Source organism: Chionomys nivalis, chromosome 21 (genome assembly GCF_950005125.1).
Source record: "Chionomys nivalis chromosome 21, mChiNiv1.1, whole genome shotgun sequence".
NCBI lineage: Eukaryota > Metazoa > Chordata > Mammalia > Rodentia > Cricetidae > Chionomys > Chionomys nivalis.
The window spans coordinates 42,290,035-42,314,229 of record NC_080106.1 but is presented as its reverse complement, the minus strand read 5'-3'; the positions used below and the strand labels follow the sequence as shown (position 1 = coordinate 42,314,229).

At 45.4% G+C, this 24,195-nt stretch overlaps 1 protein-coding gene across 1 annotated transcript; it reads left to right on the top strand.

The window, feature by feature from the left end:
* Positions 1 to 18,457: 18,457 nt before the first annotated feature.
* Positions 18,458 to 24,174, top strand: Ndufb7 (NADH:ubiquinone oxidoreductase subunit B7). Its single transcript, XM_057753519.1, has 3 exons — positions 18,458 to 18,648; positions 23,636 to 23,804; positions 23,983 to 24,174. The coding sequence occupies exons 1-3, from the start codon at positions 18,537 to 18,539 to the stop codon at positions 24,113 to 24,115; spliced, it is 414 nt and encodes a 137-aa protein (XP_057609502.1). The 5' UTR covers positions 18,458 to 18,536; the 3' UTR covers positions 24,116 to 24,174.
* The last annotated feature ends 21 nt before the right edge of the window (positions 24,175 to 24,195 follow it).

Sequence of the window (24,195 nt, the reverse complement as noted above, 5' to 3'; positions counted from 1 at the left end):
ATAGGAAGCCGTACCCTCTCTAAGAGTGGGTGAGGATGAGGTGGGGAGAGGATGGGAGGAGCAGGAGGGGAGGAAGTGGGAACTGGGATAGGTATCTAAAATAAGAAAAGATTGTTTAAAAAAATAAATATTTTTAAAAAAGAAAAAAGTGTTCAAAGCCGGGCGGTGGTGGCGCACACCTTTAATCCCAGCACTCGGGAGGCAGAGGCAGGTGGATCTCTGTGAGTTCGAGACCAGCCTGGTCTACAAGAGCTAGTTCCAGGACAGGCTCCAAAACCACAGAGAAACCCTGTCTCGAAAAACCAAAAAAAGAAAAAAAAAAGAAAAAAGAAAAAGAAGTGTTCACCATCTTTAGCCATCAGGAAATTCTCTACTAATATTCCATCTCACCCAATCAGACCACTCGTAGGTGGGAATACAACGGCAACAAGCTGGGGTGGACGTGAGGATACGGCAGTGTTTGCACACGGTTGGGGAGAACTGTGCACTAGTGCGGACACTTTGGACATCAATCTTAGAGCTTCTCCAAACACTAGAAGTAGAATGGCCGCACAACCATGGGCCACTCCTGGGCATGTACACAAACCACTTTAGAGCCTACTACAAAAGAAAACTATTTTAAAGAGATTCTCAGGTCCCATCTGTGCTGCATCCAACCTCCCCACCCAGCCAGACCTCCCCCACCCTTCTTAAGAGTCTAGCCTGGTGTTTCTCCCTGACCCTCCCCATCCATCCCTTCTCCCAAACCCACGGCATCTACCCCAGATCCCACACCCAGTGTCCCAGCCTCGTCTCGACACCCTGACTACCCTGTAGTCAATTAGCAGCCACCTGCCACCACCCTCAGGTCCCTTCTCTGACACCCAAACTCTCCTCCTAGCCAGAACTCCCATGCCTTTCTTCAGGAACATCCACACCTTATCCCCCAAGTCACCAGATCTAACCTGGGACCCATATCCAGTGTTCTAGCCTAGTCTGGTCACCCCTGCCTGTACTGCAATCTACCTTTTCCAGAACCCTCCCTCCTTATCCCCAAACCAGCCGGCCCCTCCCATGACGCATTCCACCTTCCCACCCAGCAGGTCCACTCCTGTACTCCAGCCTTGGACACAGAGGAGCATCCTGTACACCAGCCCTGTGCCCTCTGTCAAAGCTGACTTCATTTCATCTAAGCCATTTCTAACCATTAGACCCAACCCACCCCCACATCTTCTCTGCCTCAACCTGCTCTATCCATATCAAACCGAAAATTAACAAAATAATCCACGTGCTCAGAGCTCATTGCAGTAATACCAACAAGGTGAAAGGTCAAACCAGCATCTTCTCTCCAAACACAGAAGTCCTGTAGAAAACTCTGACGATGATAATTTCCTAGTTTAACCCCAGGACACAGGATGTAAAAGAACAGTGACACAGTTCATCATCAGGCTCAAGGGGTTAAAAGAGACCCAAAAAAGCTGAATGAAATTAAGGAGAAAAATATCGAGGAGAATAAACACTTGAGTGATGCCCAAGAGAACACAAACATGATACTGATGGAAATGTCAAAGGCAATCTAAAATTGAGAATGAAATTCAATATTGTGCCTGAAGTACTAATTTGAGCAATGGGGTAAGAGAAGAAAATTAAAGGGATACAAATAGGGAAAAAAACTATAACTGTTATTATTTGCAGATGGCATGATACTACGTATTAAAGATCCCAAAAATTCTACCAGAAAATTTCTATAAATTTTTTTTTCAATTCAGCACTGAGGCAGGATACAGAATTGACTTGCACAAGTCACCAGCTTTTCTGTATGTCAACAACACACATGCAGAGAAGGAAATCATGGACATGTTCCATTAACAATACCCTGAAAGAAAATAAAATATATACAAATAAACCTAAGAAGTGAATGATCTCTAAAAGAAAACTTTAAACCTCTGAAGAAAAATATTGGGAAAGACACTAGAAAAATGTAAAGATATCCCATGTTCATGTACTGATAGAATTAATATTATAAAAATGACTATCCTACCAAAAGCAATTTATAGGCTCAGTACCATCCCAATCAAATAGCCACCTCCTTCCTCATAAACATAGAATAAAATATGCTGTGGGATAATGCTCTTGAACCTATAAAGATTTGTCACTTGCATTGGTTTAATAAAACACTGATTGGCCAGTAACCAGGCAGGAAGTATAGGCAGACAACCAGACTAGGAGAATTCTGAGGAGAAGAAGAAAGGCTCAGTCCGTCGTCACCAGCCAGATGCAGAGGAAGCAAAATGAAAATGCCTGACTGAGTAAGGCATCAAGCCATGTGGCTAAACATAGATAAGAATTATGGGTTAATTTAAGTTGTAAAAGCTAGTTAATAATAAGCCTGAGATAATAGACCAATCAGTTTATAATTAATATAAGCCTCTGTGTGTTTTGTTGGAACTGAACAGCTACGGGACTGAAAAGGACAGAAAATTCTGTCTACAAAAATATAACCTAGCCGGGCGGTGGTGGCGCACGCCTTTAATCCCAGTACTCGGGAGGCAGAGGCAGGTGGATCTCTGTGAGTTCGAGGCCAACCTGGTCTACAGAGCTAGTTCCAGGACAGGTTCCAAAGCCACAGAGAAACCCTGTCTCGAAAAACCAAAATAAATAAATAAATAAATAAATAAATAAATAAATAAAATATATAACCTAAATTTCATATAGAACCAAAAATTACCCCAATAGCCAAAACAATTGTGACAAAGCTCCAACACTGGGGGCGGGGGGCGGGGGGGGGATTACGAGTCCAGATCTTAAGATGTGTCACAGAGATACAGCAATAAAAAGCAGCATGGTGGCACAAACTGACCTGTAGACCAACAGAACAACATCAAAGAGCTGAATTTGAACTTCAGTCATCTCCTATTTGATGAGAATGCCGAAAACATAAGGCAGAGAAAAGGAAGCATCTTTGAACAAATGGTGCTGGGAAAATTGTAAGTCTACATTCAGAAGAATAAAATTAGTCCCGTATCTATCGACTTGCCCAAAAACTAACTATAAATATATCAAAGTCCTAAATATTAAACTGAAACACTGAAACTGATGGAAGACAACATAGGCAATCCCTACGTGAAATAAGTCAAGGACTTTCTGAATAAGATTGCACTTGCCTATGAATTTAGGCCAACAACTAACTCGTGTGACTTCACGAAACAAATAAAGACACAACCAACCAGACAAAGAGAAAACAGAGAATGTCAGAGAATCTTTGCCAGCTATACATCTGACAGAAAATATCCAGAATATAGAAAGAACTCAAAAAAAGCTCTCTAATTGGATTTAAGATATGCTCAGGTGAGTGGTGGTGGCGCACGCCTTTAATCCCAGCACTCAAGAGGCAGAGGCAGGCAGATCGCTGTGAGTTCAAAGCCAACCTGGTCTACAAAAGTGAGTTCCAAGAGGCAGGCGGGTCTCTGTGAGTTCGAGACCAGCGTGGTCTACAGAGTTAGTTCCAGGACAGGCTCCAAAACCACAGAGAAACCCTGTCTCGAAAAACCAAAAAAAAAAAAAAAAAAAAGTGAGTTCCAGGACAGCCAGGGCTGTAATTCAGAGAAACCCTGTCTTAGAAAACTAAAAAAAATAACAAAAAAAAAAAATCCACTCAAAGAAAGGAAACCATACCTGGTACTGGAAACTTAGCCAACTACCCACAGCTAGTGAGGCCATGGGTCTCAGGAGAGAGCCTACAACTGACACTTTGTTAAGTGGACTCCTCACTCCCTATCAAGGAACCTTCTCTGCAACAGAGACCACTACAAAAAACCACAATCAAATAAAATGCAGAGTTGTGGAGCCCAGTCCCGATGGATATAGCTACAAAACACTCCCACATTTAAGGCTCAAAGAGCGTGGCAGAAGAGGGGACAAAAAGCCAGATGATCAGGGAGTTTGCTGTGAAACTGTGTCTCCCAGTGATGTCAGGAGCTACACCCATAAAATCTCATCAACATGACTGTCTAACAATGAGCTGGACAGGACAGGAGGCATGCTAAAGCAGATGGAAGAAAGCCCTGGTGACCCACACCCTACACAAAGAAGTATAAGCAACTAAGGAGTTCCGAGTAGGAGAATAATCCTCCCCAAGGAGAGCACACCAATTAATTATCCAATACCATAATGATCAGACCTAAAAACATACATACAAAAAGTATTTTACAGACTGAGTTGTTTGTATTTTGATACGTGTATGTACATATACATATATGCATGTAAGTATAATTAATAAAAAAAGAGGCCATGGATTTAGGAGACAGCAAGGACATGTTATAAAAGTGTTTTGGAGGGAGAAAATGGAAGGGAAGAATGCAACTATAGTATAGTCTCAAAAATGAAAGAAAGAAATGGGCCTTGTAACCTGAACGAAGAGGTCTCAAAAGAAGAAAAAAAGGCTGAGAAATATCTCAAAGTCAGGTTCATTTTCCCTAGCAATTAGCAAAATGCAAATCAAAACTATGTTGACATTTCATATTGCTCCATTCAGAATGCCAACTGCCAACAAATGCTGGATGGGTGGGTGGAAAGGAAACCCTCATTCATTGTTCGTGGGATTGTACCCTGATCCATCACTCTAGAAATCCGTGTGGAGAATTATCAAAAGCTATGCATAAATCTACCATATGGCCCAACCATACTACTTCTTGGAAAATTCCCGAGACATTCAACATCCTACTCCAAAGATACTTGCTCAGGCATATCCATACTCTCTTTTCAACAGTCAGGCACCTCACAATGAATGAACATCGGCACTCTGCTACTTATCCTCTATGGAATACTACTAGCTATAAAGAGCAAATAACTAGATGGAACTAGAAAAGATCGAACTGAGTGAGGCAACCCAGACCCAGAAAGGTAAACACCGTATGTTTTTCCTCTCCAGAGGCTCCTAGCGCCAAATCTTCAGATGTGCATACATACATACATAGTCTTCAGCAAGCGCGTGTACAAGGAGAGTGAATACAAACCGTTTCCAGGGTGGGTGGGTTGGGGGTCATCAACAGAGAGGGCAATAGCAGAGCACAAGTGATCTATGGGTAAAATGGGAAACAAAAACTGGGCTAGGATGGGGGAGAACGATAAATCCAGAAGAAGGAAGAGAGCAAAATAACAATAAGGATAAAATCTAAAACCACAAGGAATCACACTATTAACTAGTAACCTTTAAAAACACCGTAATGCGCATGTGACTGCAAATCTACATATATAGTTTAATTTATACAAATATAGTAAAAATTTTTCATCTGTGCTGACAATTCTTTCTCCAAGAGCTAAAGACCACCTAACAAAATCCCCAACACCAAGAATAAGAAACTCTTGAGTTATTGATCAAGAATGTCCAAAAGAGGGCTGGAGAGATGGCTCAGAGGTTAAGAGCACGACCTGCTCTTCCAAAGGTCCTGAGTTCAATTCCCAGCAACCACATGGTGGCTCACAACCATCTGTAATGGGGTCTGGTGCCCTCTTCTGGCCTGCAGGCATATACACAGAATATTGTATACATAATAAATAAATATTTAAAAAAAAAAAAAAAGAATGTCCAAAAGACTGCAGGCTATGGCTATTGCCCCTGAGATGGACTCCCTATTGCTAAAGACCTCATGCACTTCAGACACAGGCCTCAGGGGCCCCTTAGCTGGAACTGACCCAAAGCCTCCTCCCCAAGGACTGCCTTTAATGATACCAGAAAGCAACATGAAAGCCCCAAAGGAGGTAAACAAATACCAACATGGCATGTCGACCTTCAGGGTACAGTAGTGGCACATAGGCCTTGGCGGTAATAAATAGTTCTCTAATTGGACTTAAGACTCACTCAAGGGAAAAAAACAACCCTGGTACTGGAAGCCTAGGCAACTACCCAGGGCTAGTGAAGTCATAGATCTTAGAAGAGAACCTATAACCAGCACACTAACCCAGCACAGTCCCTAACTACACTCTAAATATTTGCCCTAATACCAACAGAAAAGTACAATATTCACCTGTCATCAAGGAAACCTCTCTTTACAAAAACCACAACCAATCAATGCAACAAATGCAGAGTTGTGAGGACCACGCCCAATGGACACACCTCTGAAACAACTCCCACACCTGCTGCTCAGTGAACACCGTAGAAGGGAGGCAGAGTGTCCAAGCCAGAGGATCAGGCAGTTGTTGGGAAACTGCCTCCTAGTGAGTGAGACACCCATAGTCTCGCCAACCTGACTGCCTAAAAATGAGCTAAACAAGAACAAGAATAAACATTCAAAGTTGACAGGGGAAAGCACATGAAGTGTCCATCCTGTAATCCTCTAAAGTTTAACAATAACCAGTACATGACTTCCCTGGGGCCTCTGCCTCTTGGTGCACACCCAGCTCAGCATCTCCCAGCAGGTCCTCTCAGTCCTCCCTTCTAACCCATCTCTATTCCCTTCTGTCAGCTGCCATCCCCAGAAACACTTTCTACCAGGGACCCCAGCGGCCGCACTGGGCTGGTACTCGGGTAGGAGATTTTCAACATCCTTCCTGTGTTCCATCATGCTTAGTGTAGACTTAGTCCTGTGGTCCTGTAGCAGCTGGCTTCCAGGAGTCCCTGTTCCCCAACCAACTTTATGCACTGGAAATTCCACCACTTAGTAAGGACCCAGGGTTCCTAGTCCTCTTCTCACTGTTTCTCAAGACTTATTCTTAGCCATTCTGACAGGTGTAAATAGTATCTCAGATTGTTTTGATTCGCATTTCCCTGATGATTAAGGATATTGAGCAGTTCCTTAAATGTCTCTTGGCCATTTGAGATTCTTCTATTGAGAATTCTCTGTTTAGCTCCATAGACAATTTTTTAATTGGATTATTTTGTATTTTGATGTCTAGTTTCTTGAGTTCTTTATATATTTTGGAGATCCACCCTCTGTCAGATGTGGAGTTGGTGAAGATCTTTTCCCATTCTGTAGACTGACGTTTTGTCTTGTTGACTGTATCCTTTGCCTTACAGAAGCTTCTCAGTTTCAGGTCCCATTTATTAATTGCTACTCTCAGTGTCTGTGCTACTGGTGTTATATTTAGGAAGTAGTCTCCTATGCCAATGCGTTCAAGGCTACCTTCCACCTTCTCTTCTATCAGGTTCAATGTAACTGGATTTATGTTGAGGTCTTTGATCCCCTTGGACTTTAGTTTTGTGCATGGCAAAATATGGATCTATTTTTTAAATTATTTTTATTTTATTGAATTGCTATTTTGCCTGCATGTGTGTCTGATATTGGAATTGCAGACAGTTTTGAGCTCCCATGTGGGTGCTGGGAAATGAAGTCGGGTCCTCTAGAAGAGCAATCAGTGCCAATACCAAACTTTTTATTGCCATAGCTCTACAGTAGAGTTTGAAGTCAGAGATGGTGATGTCTCCAGAAGTTCCTTTATTGTATAGAACTGTTTTACCTATTCTGGGCTTTTTGTTTTTCCATATGAAGTTGAGTATTGTTCTTTCAAGATCTGTGAAGAATTGTGTTGGGATTTTGATAGTGATTGAATTGAATATGTAGATTGCTTTTGGTAAGATTGCCATTTTTACTATGTCGATCCTACCTATCCAAGAGCATGGGAGAGCTTTCCATTTTCTGATAGCTTTTCAACTTTTTTCTTTAAAGACTAAAGTTCTTGTCACACAGGTCTTTCATTTGTTTGGTTGGAGTTACCCCAAAGATATTTTATATTTGTGGCTATTGTAAACGATGATGTTTCTCTGACTTCTTTCTCATCCTGTTCATCATTTGCATATAGGAGGGCAACTGATTTTTTTTTTTTTTAGTTAATCTTGTATCCTGTCACTTTACTAAAGGTGTTTTTATCAGCTGTGGGAGTTCCTGGGTAGAAATTTTGGGGTCACCTATCAGAATGTCTAAGATCAAAAATACTGAGGAGAACTAATGTTGGAGAGATGTGGAGTAAAGGGAACACTCCTCCATTGCTGGTGGGAATGCAAACTTGTACAATCACTTTGGAAATCAGTATGACACCTTCTCAGAAAATTGGGAATCAACCTACCTCAAGACCCAGCAACACCACTCTTGGGCATATACCCAAAGGATGCACAATAATACTACAAGGACACTTGCTCAACAGTGTTCACAGCAGCATTATTTGTAATAGCCAGAACATGAAAACAACATAAATGCCCCTCAACAAAATAATGAAAAAAGAAAGTGTGATACATTTATACAACGGAGTATTACTCAGCTGAAAAAAAAAAAAAAACAATGACATCTTAAAATTTGCAGGAAAATGCATGGAACTAAGAAAAAACAACCTGAGTGAGGTAACCCAGATTCAGAAAGACAAACACGGCATGTACTCACTCATAAGTGAATATTAGATATAAAGCAAAGGATAACCAGACTACAATCCACAGCTCCAGAGAAGCTAGGTTACAAGGAGGACCCTTAGAGGGACGCATAGATTGCCCTGGGAAGGGGGATTAGATGAGATCTCCTGGGTATACTGGGGGTAAGGGAGTGGTAAAGTGGAGGGAATGGCGGATGAGGACATGAGGGAATGGGCTGGTTGAGCTGGGGGAGGGATGGAGAGGGAGAGCAATGAAAGAGAGATCTTGATAGAGAGAGCCATTATGGGGTTAAAGAGAAACCTGGTGCTAGGGAAACTCCCAGGAACCCACAAGAATGAACCCAGCTAAGACTTCTAGCAAGAGTGGAGAGGGTGCCTAAATTGGCCTTCCCCTGTAATCAGATTGGTGACTACCCCAACTATCATCATAGAATTTTCATCCATGGGGGCTGGAGAGATGGCTCAGAGGTTAAGAGCACTGACTGCTCTTCCAGAGGTCTTGAGTTCAATTCCCAGCAACCACATGGTGGTTCACAACCATATGTAATGAGACCTGGTGCCCTCTTCTGGCCTGCAGGCATGGAGGCTGAACACTGTGTACATAATAAATAAATAAATCTTAAAAAAAAAAAAAAGAATTTTCATCCAGTAACTGATGGCAGCAGATGCAGAATTCACAACCAAACACCAGGCCAAGCTCTGGGAATCCAGTAAAAGAGAGAGAGGAGGGAATATATGAGCAAAGGATGTCAAGATCATGAAGGGGAAATCTACAGAGACAGCTGAACCAAGCTCATGGAGACTCATGAGCTCGATCTTGACCAACAGCTGTGGAGCCTCCATGGGACCCAACTAGAGCCTCTGCATGTGAGAGACAGTTATGTAGCTTGATCTGAGGGGCTCCTGGAAGGAGGACCAGGATCTATCCCTGGTGCCTGAGCTAGCTTGTCAAAGCCTATTCCCTAGGGTGGAATACCATGCTCAGCCTTAATGCAGTGGGGAGAGGATTGATCCTCCCTCAACTTAATGGACCAGGCTTTGTTGACTCCCATGGGAGCCCTTGCCCTTTGGGAGGAGTGGATACAGGGTGGGCTTGGGAGGGGGAATAGGCAAGGGGAAGCAAGAGGAAGGGTGGGTTACTTCCTGTAGGTAATAAAGTTTGATTATACAAAGAACAAGTAGGACAATGCCTTATAATTTCCTTGGCTTGTTGCCAAGAGATGGAAAAAAATCTTTTTTCAAACCTTGCTATTAACATGGGGTTTCTTATGAAATTCTGAGGCTTCTAGCACATTTCCTACCAATAGTTGATCAATTTCATCATTACATTGTGCCAGAGGGCCTGGTAGACCTGTATGGGATATGAAATGTGTTATATGCAAGGGATGATTTCTATTTCTGATTATATCTTGCAATTGAATACATAACAAAGTTAATTCTGGAATAGGCTCAACAGTTTCAATACGTAAAACAAGTCTTTCTGCATATTGAGAGTCAGTAACTATATTGACAGGTTCTGAAAATCTAATAATACCATGAGAATAGTGATATAATTCTGACTTTTTGTTTTTGTTTTTGTTTTGGATTTTTCGAGACAGGGTTTCTCCGTAGCTTTTGGTTCCTGTCCTGGAACTACCTCTTGTAGACCAGGCTGGCCTCGAACTCACAGAGATCCGCCTGCCTCTGCCTCCCAAGTGCTGGGATTAAAGGCGTGCGCCACCACCGCCCGACTTAATTCTGACTTTTGAACAGAATCCTAAGGACTTTGAGCCATTGTACTTAAATTTCCTAACTTAAAATCGGCCTTTCCTGATTTATTTCCATTAGTATAGAATCTGGGAGCTCCAGATTTTCACGCTCCCTGTACAGAGTGAGAAAGGACCCAATTGGTTCTTTTTATAAATTGAAGTCTCTTGTTTGGGGGATATTTATTGTTAAACTCTCCCAAAATATTACTGCAAGTTCTCTGCCAATGTTCATTTTCCACCCATTAAGAGGAAATTTCAGCATTAATAAAAGGTACCACAATTTCTGTTGGATTCATTCTCATTAATTGATGAGGTCTCAATTTTCCTTTTAGAATCAGTTCAGAAACTCTTCTACATAGATCTTTAATTTTTTTCTCTGTTTGTGTGGTAAAAATATGCATTCCAAAATATTATCCTCTTTCTGCTCAAGGATTCCAGTAGGGCTGGGGAGTGGTGGTGCACACCTTTAATCTCAATACTTGGGAGGCAGAGGCAGGTGGATCTCTGTGAGTCCAAGGCCAGCCTGGTCTACAGGGTAAGTTCCAGGACAGGCTCCAAAGCTACATAGAGAAACCCTGTCTCGGGGGGAAAAAAAAAAAAGAATTCCAGTAAGAGAACAGGTGGAAGGTAGAATAACTAAACCATGATTAAGTTCTGAATCCAAGTGATCCACATGTGTATCCTGCAATATTTTTCTCTATCAGAGTTAATTCTTTTTCAGCTTTGATTGATAATTTTCATGGACTATTTAAGTCCTTATCACCTTGTAAGGTTTGAAATAAATTACTTAGTTGTTAAGTTGTCAATCCAATTGTGGATCGTAGCCAGTTAATATCAGCCAGCAATTTTTAAAAATCATTAAGAGTTTGTAACTCTTTAATCCCAGCACTCGGGAGGCAGAGGCAGGCGGATCTCTGTGAGTTCGAGACCAGCCTGGTCTACAAGAGCTAGTTCCAGGACAGGCTCCAAAACCACAGAGAAACCCTGTCTCGAAAAACCAAAAAAAAAAAAAAAAAAAAAAAAAAAAAAAGAGTTTGTAACTGATCTTTCCTGATTTATATTTTCTGTGATTAAAATTTTGTAAACCTATTTTATATTCTAAGTAATTAATAGAATCTCCTCTTTTTATTTTTTCAGGGGTAATTTGTAGTCCCCAACAAGGCAAAATTGTCTTTACTTCTTCAAATATTTTCTCTAAGGTATTTGCATCTGAATGGTCAGTGGCTGTTCTTTATAATACCTTCTAATATTTTTCTCAGAAATATACATTAGTTTGTGATTTGTTTCTGAGACTGGAGGAATATAAATGTGAGTATTCCATTGTTGTAACAAATCACATCCCCATAAATTCCTTACTATGTTAGACCATACGGCTTTAATTTTCCTCTCTGTCCTTCTGGCCCTATACATTCGACCCATCTCTTGCTTTGTTTTACTTGAGATAAAGTTCCAATCCCTAAAAGCTGAACATTTACCTCCTGAAGAGGCCAACTTGGATGCTAAGATTTTGTTGCAATTGTTGTTATATCTGCCCCTGTGACTACCAAATCCTCAATTACAATGCCATTTATTTATACTTTTAACTTTAGACTTTGATCATTTATATAAGCTTATCAAAATATTTTGTTTTTATGGTTTCTTCTAAAAACTTTCTCTTCTAAAGCTGTTCTGTCATCCAAAAATCAGTATGGTTTTCTATGATAGGCATTAGTCTTTTAATTGTTCTGTATAGAAGTTTCCCCAATGCTGACAGGGAATGATTGAATCATATTTGATATGGGGGCCTGAGAGAGGCACCCTCTGGCATTTCCAAGCAACAAATGGTCACCTTGCCTAGCCCGTGTTGATCTGTATTCATTACCCCAATGTCAGCCTTTGCCACATCTTCTGTGTATCCCAGAAGACTTGGGCCTTCTCTTTGGAGTCTGTCTAGAAAAAAACATTGTTCTTAGGAATGCCTTGCCTATAATCTCTTTTCAGATGATCTGGTTTCACCACAATTAAAACAGCTACCCTTTTGATTTTTCTTAAAATATTTAGAAGTCATTTCTCCTATCCAAGTATCATCATCAGTGTGAGATCCAATATCAGCTGTATTTCTAATTCATTCATCTATGGGTGCTGATCTTGCCTTTAAAGGCCTGATCACCTTTTTACATTCAGAATTAGGATTTCAAAACCCAAAAATTCAATTAATATTTGTCTAACTTCTGGATCTGATACATTCTATTTACAACTGAAGTCAATCTTTGTAAAACTTCAGTGAAGGCTTCTTTTGGGTCTTGTATAATTGTAGGCTCAGTTCTCTTTCTTGATTCTTCAGTCTTGTCTTAAGCATTCAAAGGTGCTGTACAGCATAGAGAAAAGGTATGATCATCAAATGTAGTCTGTCTTTCCACATCAGTATAACGGCCCTCACTGAGGATTGATCTTGAGAAATCTTATAACCTCTAATCCTACCTTGCTGTTCAATGGCCCTAGCTTCCTCTCTCCACCAGGTACTCCGCTGTAACTGAGAAGCAGCTTCCAATACTGCTGTAACTAAATCTTTCCAGACTTATGGAATAATCCTGTTCCAAGTAGCCCATGAATTTAACATCTGCTCACAAAAGGTGAATGCATACCATTGCTTTAAGAAACTATTGCTTTCTTAAATCTCTTCAAATCTAATGTTTCTATAGCATCCCAGTTAACTCTTAGATAGCCTTGGGGATACCTATCTGATGAGCATTCTTGAGTGGTAACGGGATGAATTAAGGTTGGTTTTCTAATAATCTTGGGCGACTCCTCTTCAGTTCCATAATGCATAATGCAATGGTGTGGTAACAACTTCTCTAAACACCTCTGCCTGTGTGTGAATATTTTTATTAGTTCTAATCCTTGTCAATCAATTTTTTATATTTGGCACTGATACTGAGGGTCAATTTTGAAACTAAACTAAAACCACCCCTCTTATGCTCTCTCCATGGCCCTAAGTTCCCCCAAGTTCCCAAAATGAGTTGAACTCCACCCTGGGCATGACTGATGAGGGTATGATTGATGGCAGCCACTAACTGCACGGCTAATGACAGCTACTAACAATATCCCTCAACCACATCTGATGTAATTTTAACTATTTTACTCTTTGATTCTGTACTTTCCCTTGCCATAACCAATCAGATTAAATGCCAGCTACCCCAAGACTCTCTGACAAGGCTGTGATACATTTGTGGTTTTCCCTTGTGTTTTTCCCTATATAAACCCTAACCTGTAAATGCTCAGGACCACTCTCCTCCACTCGCTGTGCTGGAGTGTTGGACAGTGGGCCAAGACCAGGCCTGTAATCAATAAACCCTTCTGTGTTTGCATCGGATACCAGCTCTGTAGCGGTCTTCTTGTTTGAGGGTCTCATGACATAGGCACAACAGTATCAAACAACTTTTTTAGGGATAAGACAAGAATTACCAAAATAATAATGATTACAATTGACATTATGTCAGTCACAGTTGAGTTGAGTATCCTTTCATTTAATTGTTCCATTTTCAAACATCCATTGTGGAACTATACAGAGGCCTAACTCGATGTATCATAATGTTTTCCATTTTTAATGCAGGGGGGAAATCATCTTCTCTATCTTAATTAAATCCCCCCTTAAGAATTCCCAGGTATCTCATCAAATCTGCTGACAATGACAGTGAAGATATGAAAGAAGAAATAGAATCACTAAAGAAAATCCAGACTAAAATAAAACTGGAAATTAAAAATTTAAGATGTCAAACAAAAACTTCAGAGGTAAGGCTCACCAACAAATTACAAGACATGTAAGAACCTCAGTGTTGAAGGCAAGGTAAAAAAAAAAATGAATACCTCAGTCAAATAAAATATTAAAGAAAAAAATCCAGACATGAACTGTCAGAGAAATCTGGCACAGTACGAAAAGATCAAACCTGTGAATAGGAGTAGAGGAAGAAGAAACACAAGGCAAAGGCAAAGAAAGTATTTTTAATAAACTAATAGAATAAAATTTCCCCCAACCTAAAGAATGAGGTCCCAATCAAAGTACAAGAAACATACAAAACACCAAATAGATCATAAAATAAATCTCCCCATAACATAAATTAATCAAAACACTAACCTTACAGAACAAAGAAAGAACATTAAAAGGTGCAAAGGAAAAAGACCAAGAAACAGGTAAAGGCAGACACATTTAAATATAAACACCTGAATTTATTATAAATTCTTTTTCTGTTAATTTATTAATTAATTTTTTTCCCAGTCTGATCACAGTCTTCCCTCCCTCCTCTCCTCTGAGTCCCTTTCTCCCCTCCCGCATCTACCCGACCTTACCTTCAGAAAAATGCAGGCCTTCCCTGTCTAGCATCCAGCCGTGGCATATCGAGTTGCAACAATAGGCACCCCCTCTGCTAAGGCTGGATGAGGTAACCCAGCAGGAGAAAAGTGTTCCAAGAGCAGGCAACAGAGTCAGAGACAGCTTCTGCTCCCCTGCCAGGAGTCCCACAAGAAGACCAAGCCACACAACTGCAACACCTATGCAGGGGACCCAGCTCAATTCCATGCAAGATCTCTGGTTGGCAGTTCAGTCTCCATGAGCCCCCAAAGCTTCTACATGGGCTTTGGGGAGTCATAGGTGTACTCCGTATAGGGGTATTTTGATTATGAAGGCTGTGATACAGGCCAGTCATAGAATATTGTTGGACCATGTTTGGTTGATTGGTGAGGACAGGTTAATTGATTCTGTATGTTTTCTTGTGATGTCCTTGGCCCCTCTGACTCCCATAATCCTTCCTCCCCTCTTTTACAGGATTCCCTGGGGTCTACCTAATGTTTGGCTGTGGGTTTCCATCAGCTGCTGGGTGAAGCCTCTCTGTTGACAATTGGGCTAGACAACAATCTATGAGTACAGCAGAATAAAGAAATTATTTCATTATTTTTTTCTTTTTTGTCAGTGATGTTTGGTTCTATCCTAGGTTTCAGGATCATCCAGTCTCTGGGTATTGGCCCTCCGGCATGTGAGAGGTAGGATCCCTCTCATAGCATGGGTCTCAAGCTGGACCAGTCATTGGTTGGCCATTCCCATCATTTCTGCACCACCTTTACCCCAGCACATCTTGTAGGCAAGGTAAATTATAGGTCTGAGGTTCTATGACTGGGTTCCGGGATCCCACTCCCTCCACCGGAAGTCTTTCTGGTTACAGGAGATGGCTAATTCAGGCTCCCTATATTCCATTGCTGGGAGTCTTAGCTAGGATCATCCTCACAGGTTCCTGGGATTTTCCATTGCACTAAGTAATGCTCTCACCCCTCAACGATTTTTTTTTTTTTTTCAGCAGAAGCAACAGCAAACGGAGCCCATTACAGAAATCCATAACTGGTCAAAATGCAGAGAACAATTGACCATGGGACACCCACTCTAAATTAATGCATTGGCAATGCAACCTGTACACCTAAGGCTTGGAGAACATTGTGGAAGAGGCGGCAAAAAAAGACTGTAAGAGCCAGGGGCCCAAGACCTCTGCCGCGAGATGGTATCTTCTGTATGTGACGGGGATCTGCTCACAGGAGATCTCAACAACCTGCCCAGCGACACTCGTTGGCGCCGACTGGTCGTGAAACCTCACAAGGCCTCATCACTGCAAGAAGAGCTACAGACAGTTAATGGCTGAGAGTGGAGAAATCAGGACATACCAGGGTGGACAGGGAAAAGCCCACAGGCCCTCAACCCTACACGAAGAACTCTAGGCAACGAAGAAATGCGGGGAATAGGACAGGCAGTCTTCCCCAGGGAAGACACCAATTGGTTGTCTAGTGCCGGTCAGTCAGTCCTGAAAACGGACATAAAAGTGACATCATACAGACCGATCAGGTTATACACATATGCGTGCAATAACAATTCATGAAAAAGATCATTAACTTGAAAGAGGACATGGAGGGGTACGACAAAGGAGAAAGGAGAAGGGAGTAATGGAATTATAAGCTCAAAAATTAGAAACAAGCCAGACGGTGGTGGTGCACACCTTTAATCCCAGCACAGCCCTCTGGAGGCAGAAACAGATGGCTCTCTGAGTTCGAGGCCAGCCTGGATTACAGAGCAAGTTCCAAGACAACCAGAGCTACACAGAGAAACCCTGTCTCAAAAAGAAAACAAAAACAAACAAACGAAAAAAAAAAACACTTTAAAAAAGAACAAACTTTTTAAAGGGGGGACATAGAAACACAAAAAGATAGCATGTGTGTGCATGTACATGTATATATATGTAGAGAGACAGATAGAACAGACCAAAGACAGAGAGAGAAAGACTGGGTGTGTTTGTGTGTGGCACTCAGACAGACAGAGAGAACACAGAGGGAAAAACAGTGTGGTTGTGTTTGTGTGTAACACCATAGAGAGATAGAGACAGAGGCAGAAAGAGACAGAGAGAAATGGCCTCGGTCAGTTTTAAGGTACTGTCTTGCAACCACAAGAACCTATGTTTGGCCTCAAGAAACCACGGTGTGGCCGGGCGGTGGTGGCGCACGCCTTTAATCCCAGCACTCGGGAGGCAGAGGCAGGCGGATCTCTGTGAGTTCGAGACCAGCCTGGTCTACAGAGCTAGTTCCAGGACAGGCTCCAAAACCACAGAGAAACCCTGTCTCGAAAAACCAAAAAAAAAAAAAAGAAACCACGGCGTGCTGGGTAGTTGTTATGTCAGCTTGACACAGGTTAGGGCCATTTTCTCATTTTCTCAGTCATTCCCCTCCAGATTGCCCTGTGGGCAAGTCTGTAGTACATTTTATTATTATTTTTTTTTTTGATTTTTCGAACCAGGGTTTCTCCGTAGCTTTTGGTTCCTGTCCTGGAACTAGCTCTTGTAGACCAGGCTGGCCTCGAACTCACAGAGATCCGCCTGCCTCGGCCTCCCGAGTGCTGGGATTAAAGGCGTGTGCCACCACCGCCCGGCTCATTTTATTATTTCTGATTGATGTGGGAGGTTCCAACTCATTGTGGGTAGGGGCACCCCTAGGGCGGTGGCCACGGGTGTTGTCAGAATGTAGGGTGAGAAAACCAGCAAGCCGCACTCCTCCGTGGCCTTTGCATCAGTTCCTGCCTCCAGGTTCCTGACCTGTCTTCCTGTCTTGACTTGCCTGGATGATGTACTACACACACTGTAAAATGAAACTTTCCTCCCCAAATTTCTTTTGGTCGTGGTGTTTTATCACAGCAACTGAAACCCTAACTAAAATGACTTGTAAAAAAGAAGCCAGGCAAGGCAGCTCATGCTCACGACCCCAGCGCTGAGGAGGCAAAGACAGCAGGATCCCGTGGCTTACGGACCAGCCAGCCTGAAGACCGAGTCTGGGCTCAGAAAGAAGCTCTGAAAGGCGAAGTTTGCCTGGCTCAGGACCTCACTTTAGTCTGAGTCAAATATGCTGTTGCTGGTGAGTGCTGAGGGCAAGACAAGGAGCGGGAGGATTCGCCCTGACGGTGGCGCAGAAGAAGGGCTCATCTGTGTTTGGGAGCAAGGAAGAGAATGGCTCCTTCAGAAGCTCTGGGAAGAGCCTGGCTTCCAAGACCAACAAGTCTGCCTGGCCCGTTGTCGGGATTGGCTCACTGGTAGAGCACTCGCTTACTGTGTTCTAGCCCAGTATTATTTTTAGAACAACTGGGAGGAGGGCTCAGTCACTGCCATGATTGCTTTACAAACACAAGGACCTAAATTCAGTCCCCAAACCCCACTTTAGAAAGATTTTGGTGTGGCGGCACATGCTTGCCATCCAGAACCGCAGACAGGCAGATAGTTAAATACCTCGGGCCTGCTGGCCAGCCAACCTAGCCTACTTGGAGAGTTCAAAGCCAACGTGAGACACTGTCTCAGACAAGATGGGCAGCGCCAGAGTAATGGTACCCAGAGTTTACCTCTGACCTCCAGATGCACTCATATGCACACCTACACACATACAGGCACACCGACACCCCTATAAGAAGTGTTTGGAGGTTGGGGGTTAGAAGCGGAGGTGTGCTTCAATGGTAGAGCATTTGTCTACTGTGCACTAGGCTTTGGGGTCTATCCCAACACCAAAAAAAAAAATTTAATTTAATTTAAAAAAAGAATGAGCTTAAGAGATGGTTCCGTCTATAAAATGCCTGCCATGCAAGCATGCAGAACAGAGTGTCCTCAGTATCCACGTAAACTGCAGGCTTGGTAATCCTATCACTGGGCAGAGAACGCATAGAAAGGCCACCCCTGGAGCTCCCTGGACAACCAGTCTAGTCAACTAGCGGCCGCCACACCGGCCCTGTCCCCTCCAGACCGCCAGAGGGTGCCAGCAGGCCAGAAAGACTTCCCTCCCGCTCATCTCCATGACCCCCACAGCGGGCTAGATGACCCGGAAGCTGTGGCACTGATAGGAGCAGTGCTTCCAGGTGCGAGCGAGGTGACCCCGGCTGCCAAAGGAGGGTGAGACAGAGCAGCTATGGGGGCGCACCTGGCCCGGCGCTATGTTTGGGACGCCTCGGTGGAGCCTGATCCCCTGCAGATGCCCAGCTTCTCGCCGGACTACGGCTTCCCGGACCGAAAGGAGCGCGGTGAGCTCAGAGCGCAGGCGCGACCGCAGACCCCGCGGAACTCGGTGCTGCCGGTCTGCAGAGGGTCGGGTCGGGTCGGGAGGGCGCCTGAACTCCTCGAATGTGGAGGCTGTACGGGCATGGCCGGAGCAAAGGGCTGGGACGGGACAACCGAGAGCGGGAAAACGAGGCTGCCCCGGTGCTCTTCGTCCTGGGAAGAAGCCTAGGGACGCGGAGCCCAGGGACGTGGTCTCCATACAGGTGATGCATACAGAGATGCGTCTCCATACAAGTGTCACTCATGAATAAGGTCGGAGGTGGGGCGGTCATTCGGTGCATCTATCTTGTCCGTGTGATGGCGCTGGGAATAGAAACCAGGCCCTTCTGTGTACGTACACGGCTCTTGTTCTTCCTGTGTGGGGAAATCGCAGACCTACAGAGTGACAGTTCTGGGCAAAGTCCCATTTTGGCACTTGGGATGCTCCATGGTAGCAGAGAAATACTGGCACTGTCTCCGGGGAGCCCACTGGGCAGGCAGATGTGGGAAGCAAAACCTGAGGTGTGGAAGCAGCCTTCGTGACAGGCAGTGGAAGCAAAGGCTAAAAGAGGCATGTGTATGGAATTGATGAAGCTGGTTCCACGGACGGACGGAGCCCTCACTTTTAAGCCAAGGAAAGGTACAAATTTGCTTTTCCAAAAGGCTTGTGGTGTAGGCTAGGAGATGACTCAGTCAGCAAAGTGCTTGCCATGCAAGCATGAGGACTTGAGTTCGAATCCCCTGTGGAAACGTGAACAGACGTCTTCTCAGCCCAGGTAGGGAACCAAGGTAAGGATAGCAGTGAAGTCCAACTTGGTGAATCAGTGAGCTATACTGCAGTTACCGGAGCAGAAGTGACAGACAGCCGCCATCACCAAAAGCCTACCCCAGCAATAGTGACAGCTTGTTTAATCTCCTTCCTCCAGGGAGCTTGGTTGATCTGAGCTGGTCTCTGGGCAGTCTTTAGAGCCTAGAGAAGCTTGAGGAAGGAGTGGCCTAGTGAATCAGGTCGGTTTCAGGGCTTCCTGAAGCTGTCATTTATGTCCAGTTCAATAAATCTCTCCTCCCTGGCTTGGTGGTGCACACCTTTAATTGCAGCACTTGGGAGGCAGAGGCGGGTGAATCTCTGTGAGTTCCAGGCCAATCTGGTCTCCAAAGCAAATTCCAGGACAGCCAGGGCTATATAGAGAATCCCTGACTTGAAACAAAAACCAAACAGACAAACAAAAGAGGTTTTCTATAGGAGAAAGCGGCCGCACGTGTAAGAGGCTGGTGGAGCTGCACAAGCGCTCCCAGTGCAGGGGAGGTAAAGGCAGAGCCGGGTCTCGCTGGCCAGTCAGTCTAACCAGTAAGTGAGCTCTAGGTTCTGTGAGCAAGACACCTAACCCTGTCTTCTGGCCTCCACATGCACAGGTCGTGACTGCTCAGGGAACCCTCCAGGGGATGGAGCCTAAGGATGTGTGCTGGGAGGTGGTGTCGTCACTCCAGGGTCCTGACTCTGGGGAGTCTTTCAGCCCCAACTGAGCCTGCAGCCCACTTATCCACCTGACACCCTGCTTTACCCATGATCAGCTTTGAAAATAACCAGCATTCCTTGCCTCTCTGGCTTGGCTAAACCAGAAAACCCTGGTAAAACTCAGGCAGTCCTGTGGCCCCCGTATCCAGGTTGCTTCCTCCTTGGACCCCCTTCTTGTTGTGGAGTCAGACTGGTCTAACTCAGAGCCCTTTCCCTTCAGCCTCTGGAGCATTGAGATCACAGGCCCAGTGTGCTCAGTGATGCTAGCCTTCTGATTACTTCCATGACTCTTCCTCCATCTTAGGCATGCCCCTGTTGGAAAGCAGGAACAGCTTCCCATCTCCACTCCCGTGTGTCCTCAAACTCCTCACCTGTTATTCCAAATGATCTGTCCCTGGCCTGGCAGAGCCCCCATTTCAGGTGAACCCTTTATGCAAGGACCCTGCTTTGGAGTCAGTCTCCTGTCAGCATGTCAATCACTGCCTATCGGTGGCTCTGCAGCGTTCTCCCGGACCAGACACGGTAGTAGAATACAGCAGCCGAACACAGCAGCGCTGTCTCAGAACCAGGCCCTCGCCAGCTTCTCCCTTACTGAAGGGCTTCTCTCAAAGCTCCCCAGCCCAATCACTAAGCCCCACCGGGAGTCCTTGGTTGTACATTGACCACCTCCATCCATCTCCCTGGACTCTGATTCTTCCTCAGTTCGCTATTGCGTGCCTGGACGCCAAGGCCTGTTTGTCCTGTTCTGGAGACAGCTTGAAACTGCCTGCAACTGCCTTGTGTGCGTGCAGCATCCTGCAAGGGAAGCCTTAACCTTGAAATCAGGAATGACATTGCTGGCTTTTTTTTAATTGATGTTAGTGCTTTGTTAGTTGTGGCGTGTGTACGCACACGTGTGTTGTTAGTTGTGGCGTGTGTACGCACACGTGTGTTGTTAGTTGTGGCGTGTGTACGCACACGTGTGTTGTTAGTTGTGGCGTGTGTACGCACACGTGTTGTTAGTTGTGGCGTGTGTACGCACACGTGTGTTGTTAGTTGTGGCGTGTGTATGCACACGTGTTGTTAGTTGTGGCGTGTGTATGCACACGTGTGTTGTTAGTTGTGGCGTGTGTATGCACACGTGTTGTTAGTTGTTGCGTGTGTATGCACATGTGTGTTAGTTGTGGCGTGTGTATGCACACGTGTTGTTAGTTGTGGCGTGTGTACGCACACGTGTGTTGTTAGTTGTGGCATGTGTACGCACACGTGTTGTTAGTTGTGGCGTGTGTATGCACACGTGTGTTGTTAGTTGTGGCATGTGTATGCACACGTGTGTTGGCCAGGAATCAGCATTCCTCAAGTCACTCTCCACCTTCTCTCTCCTGGAACCACCGCCACCCTCCGTGCTGCCTTAATTTTTAAGACAGGGTTTCACTGTGTAGCACAGACTGGTCACAAACTCTAAATCCCCCCCTCAGCCTCTTGAGTGTTGAGATCACAGGGAAAAGCCAACGGGCCCAGCCTGAATTTGCTTTAGAAACAGGTTCTTGCTATAAAGCACAGGCTAGCCAGCCTCAAACTTCAAATCTTCCCTCAGTCTCCTGGGTGCTGAGATTACTGGCATGCACCCTTCCCTCTGCCTTTAGTGACTGGCACGCATTCTCGGAGCTCTGCCCTCTTTTCAGACCTCCCGTCCTTGCTTTCCCAGTCACTGTAAAGGACAGTGCCACCTTCCTTGGGCTCAGGGCCTAGCCCAGGAGGTGGGGAAGCCCTGATACCAGTCCTATTGCCTCAAGGCTTTGGACCATTCAACCTGGCTCATGGCTCACCCTTCACCTCCTGGCCCCCCTTTCAAGCATCCCCTACCCCTGGTTTTTGGTCATATTGACCCCTGGTCAATAAGGCTGCCAGGTAATGAGTGTATTCTGCCTACTTTGTCTCCCTCTGAAGACGGATACCATCTACCTGCCTGGCTCCCAGCTATGCTCCTTAGCAGGCGCAGTGTGCTGAAGCCTTGCTGCCAGCCTGTGGCCTATTGTAAACTGGAGATGAGACAGGAGCTTGGGTTGCTAACCTCCAGCAAGAGCTTGCCTGCCCGTGAAGTTAGCCCCAGGCCCAAGTACAGAGGTGTAGCATGGAGCGACCAAGCTGGCTTCATCAGCCAACTAGAGTAACAACGGAGGGAGGTGTGGGTCAGACCCCGTGGCGGCTGTAGAGAAGGGTTTGGAAACCCAAACTGGGAGGAGAGTGCAACAAAGAAGGCTGGGAAAGCCTTCCCTGAAGCTAGCCCTGGGTCCCGTCTGGGCACCTGGTTGTCACAAGGACCCGAGTCCACGTGAGAAAGGGGATGGGATCTGGAAGCAGAGCAGGAGACGACAGCACAGCACCGAGGAAGGACAGCAGTGGTTTGTGAGTGGTGGATTCCCCAAGACCTCATGCACACTAGGCAAGCACACGACCACTGACTTCGTTTTATTTTGACTATATGTCTTTGTAGAGATTTGGCCATAAGAGTTCAGGGGCCAAACAAGGCCAGGGGGCATTAGATCCCCTAGAGCTGGAGTTAAAGGCAGTGGCTGTGAGCTGCCTAAGATGGGTTTTAGGAACAAAACCCCAGTTCTTGACAAGAGCCTCTGAGCCATCTTTCCAGCCAACTTTTATATATTGTCTCACAGGAGGGTCTTCCTGCTCGGCTGCCCGCATTGGCCTTGAACCCACTCCGTAGCCTAGGCAGTCTTAAACGTGTGGTCTCCTGTGCAGCGGAGGCGGGCCTCGGGCCACCAGGCCTTCTGTGGGAGCATGGTTTAATGCAACGAAAGGGGGCTGGGACCAAAGCACGGGTGGAGAGGTCGGCCTGCAATCTGCTGGGTGACAAGTGGGATTGTGAGGCACAGTGGGTACAGGCTGCAGTATGGCAACTGTTCCTAACCCAGGGATGGGACATCCCAGCCCAGAGTAATCACCTCGCCAAGGCTCCCACCGGAACACTCAGTGTACGCTACGTACACGGTGACATTTGTGTCGGCATCAGACCATCCACGACAGTTCCGCCGTCCTAGGTCTTAGTGATGAACCTCTACACTACTAGGCTGGTTGCACTGGCACCGCTAATGATCCGTTCCTGAGACACTTCATGTTGGCTTAGCTGCCAATCTGGCAGCATCCATGCTGGAACTGGCATCTCTGTAGTAGGGAAGCAGGGGCTGGAAGGTGAGCGCTGAGCTCCACCTCCATTGGGACTTTCTGGCAGACAGCAGTCTGTGGCTAGAGGAAAGGATGTGTTGAGATCTCCACACCAGTTCTCACAGAACCCAAAGGAACAGTGCCCCTTCCTTCTGTCGAGGCATGGCCATAATTCAAATGGGTTCTAAGCCAGTGAGAGACACCCTGGTGTGGCTCATTTGTGCTGTGTACACCCTGGGGATTGGTGGAGCTGGGGGCTGGCTCTGGTGCTGAGAGCCTCCCTCCTCCCACAGTGATGGTGGCCACGCAACAGGAGATGAATGATGCCCAGCTGACCCTGCAGCAGCGTGACTACTGTGCCCACTACCTCATCCGGCTGTTAAAGTGCAAGCGGGACAGCTTTCCCAACTTCCTGGCGTGCAAGCATGAGCGGCATGACTGGGACTACTGCGAGCACCTGGAGTGAGCCTGCCCTGCACCCCACCACAGGCACCCACACATGGGAAGAGGCTGGAGTCATCTGGGAGGGGACCAAGCCAGAATTTACTGGGGAGCCTCACCCTAGCAAGGGTTTCCTGGTGGCTGGGGATGGAGTCAGGCCAGGGCCTATGCACTGAGACCCTGTCTGTTCTGCCCACAGCTATGTGAAGCGGATGAAGGAGTTTGAACGTGAGCGGCGACTGCTCCACAGGAAGAAGCGGAGGGAAGAGAAGGCAAAACAGATAGCCCAAGGCCACGGAGAAGGAGAGGTGGGCCCCGAGGTGGCCCTCTAGGGGTCACCCACCTGCCTGTGGACCTGTCAGTGAAATAAAAGTTTTGGGTCACCTGTCCAGCCTTGGTCTACACTGTTCAA

Bases quoted from the DNA above. Each gene is read 5' to 3' on its own strand.
- Ndufb7 (XM_057753519.1), top strand. From the start codon at position 18,537: ATGGGGGCGCACCTGGCCCGGCGCTATGTTTGGGACGCCTCGGTGGAG. The intron at 18,649-23,635 runs GTGAGCTCAGAG...CTCCTCCCACAG, and splicing joins CCCGGACCGAAAGGAGCGCG to TGATGGTGGCCACGCAACAG. The intron at 23,805-23,982 runs GTGAGCCTGCCC...TTCTGCCCACAG, and splicing joins GACTACTGCGAGCACCTGGA to CTATGTGAAGCGGATGAAGG.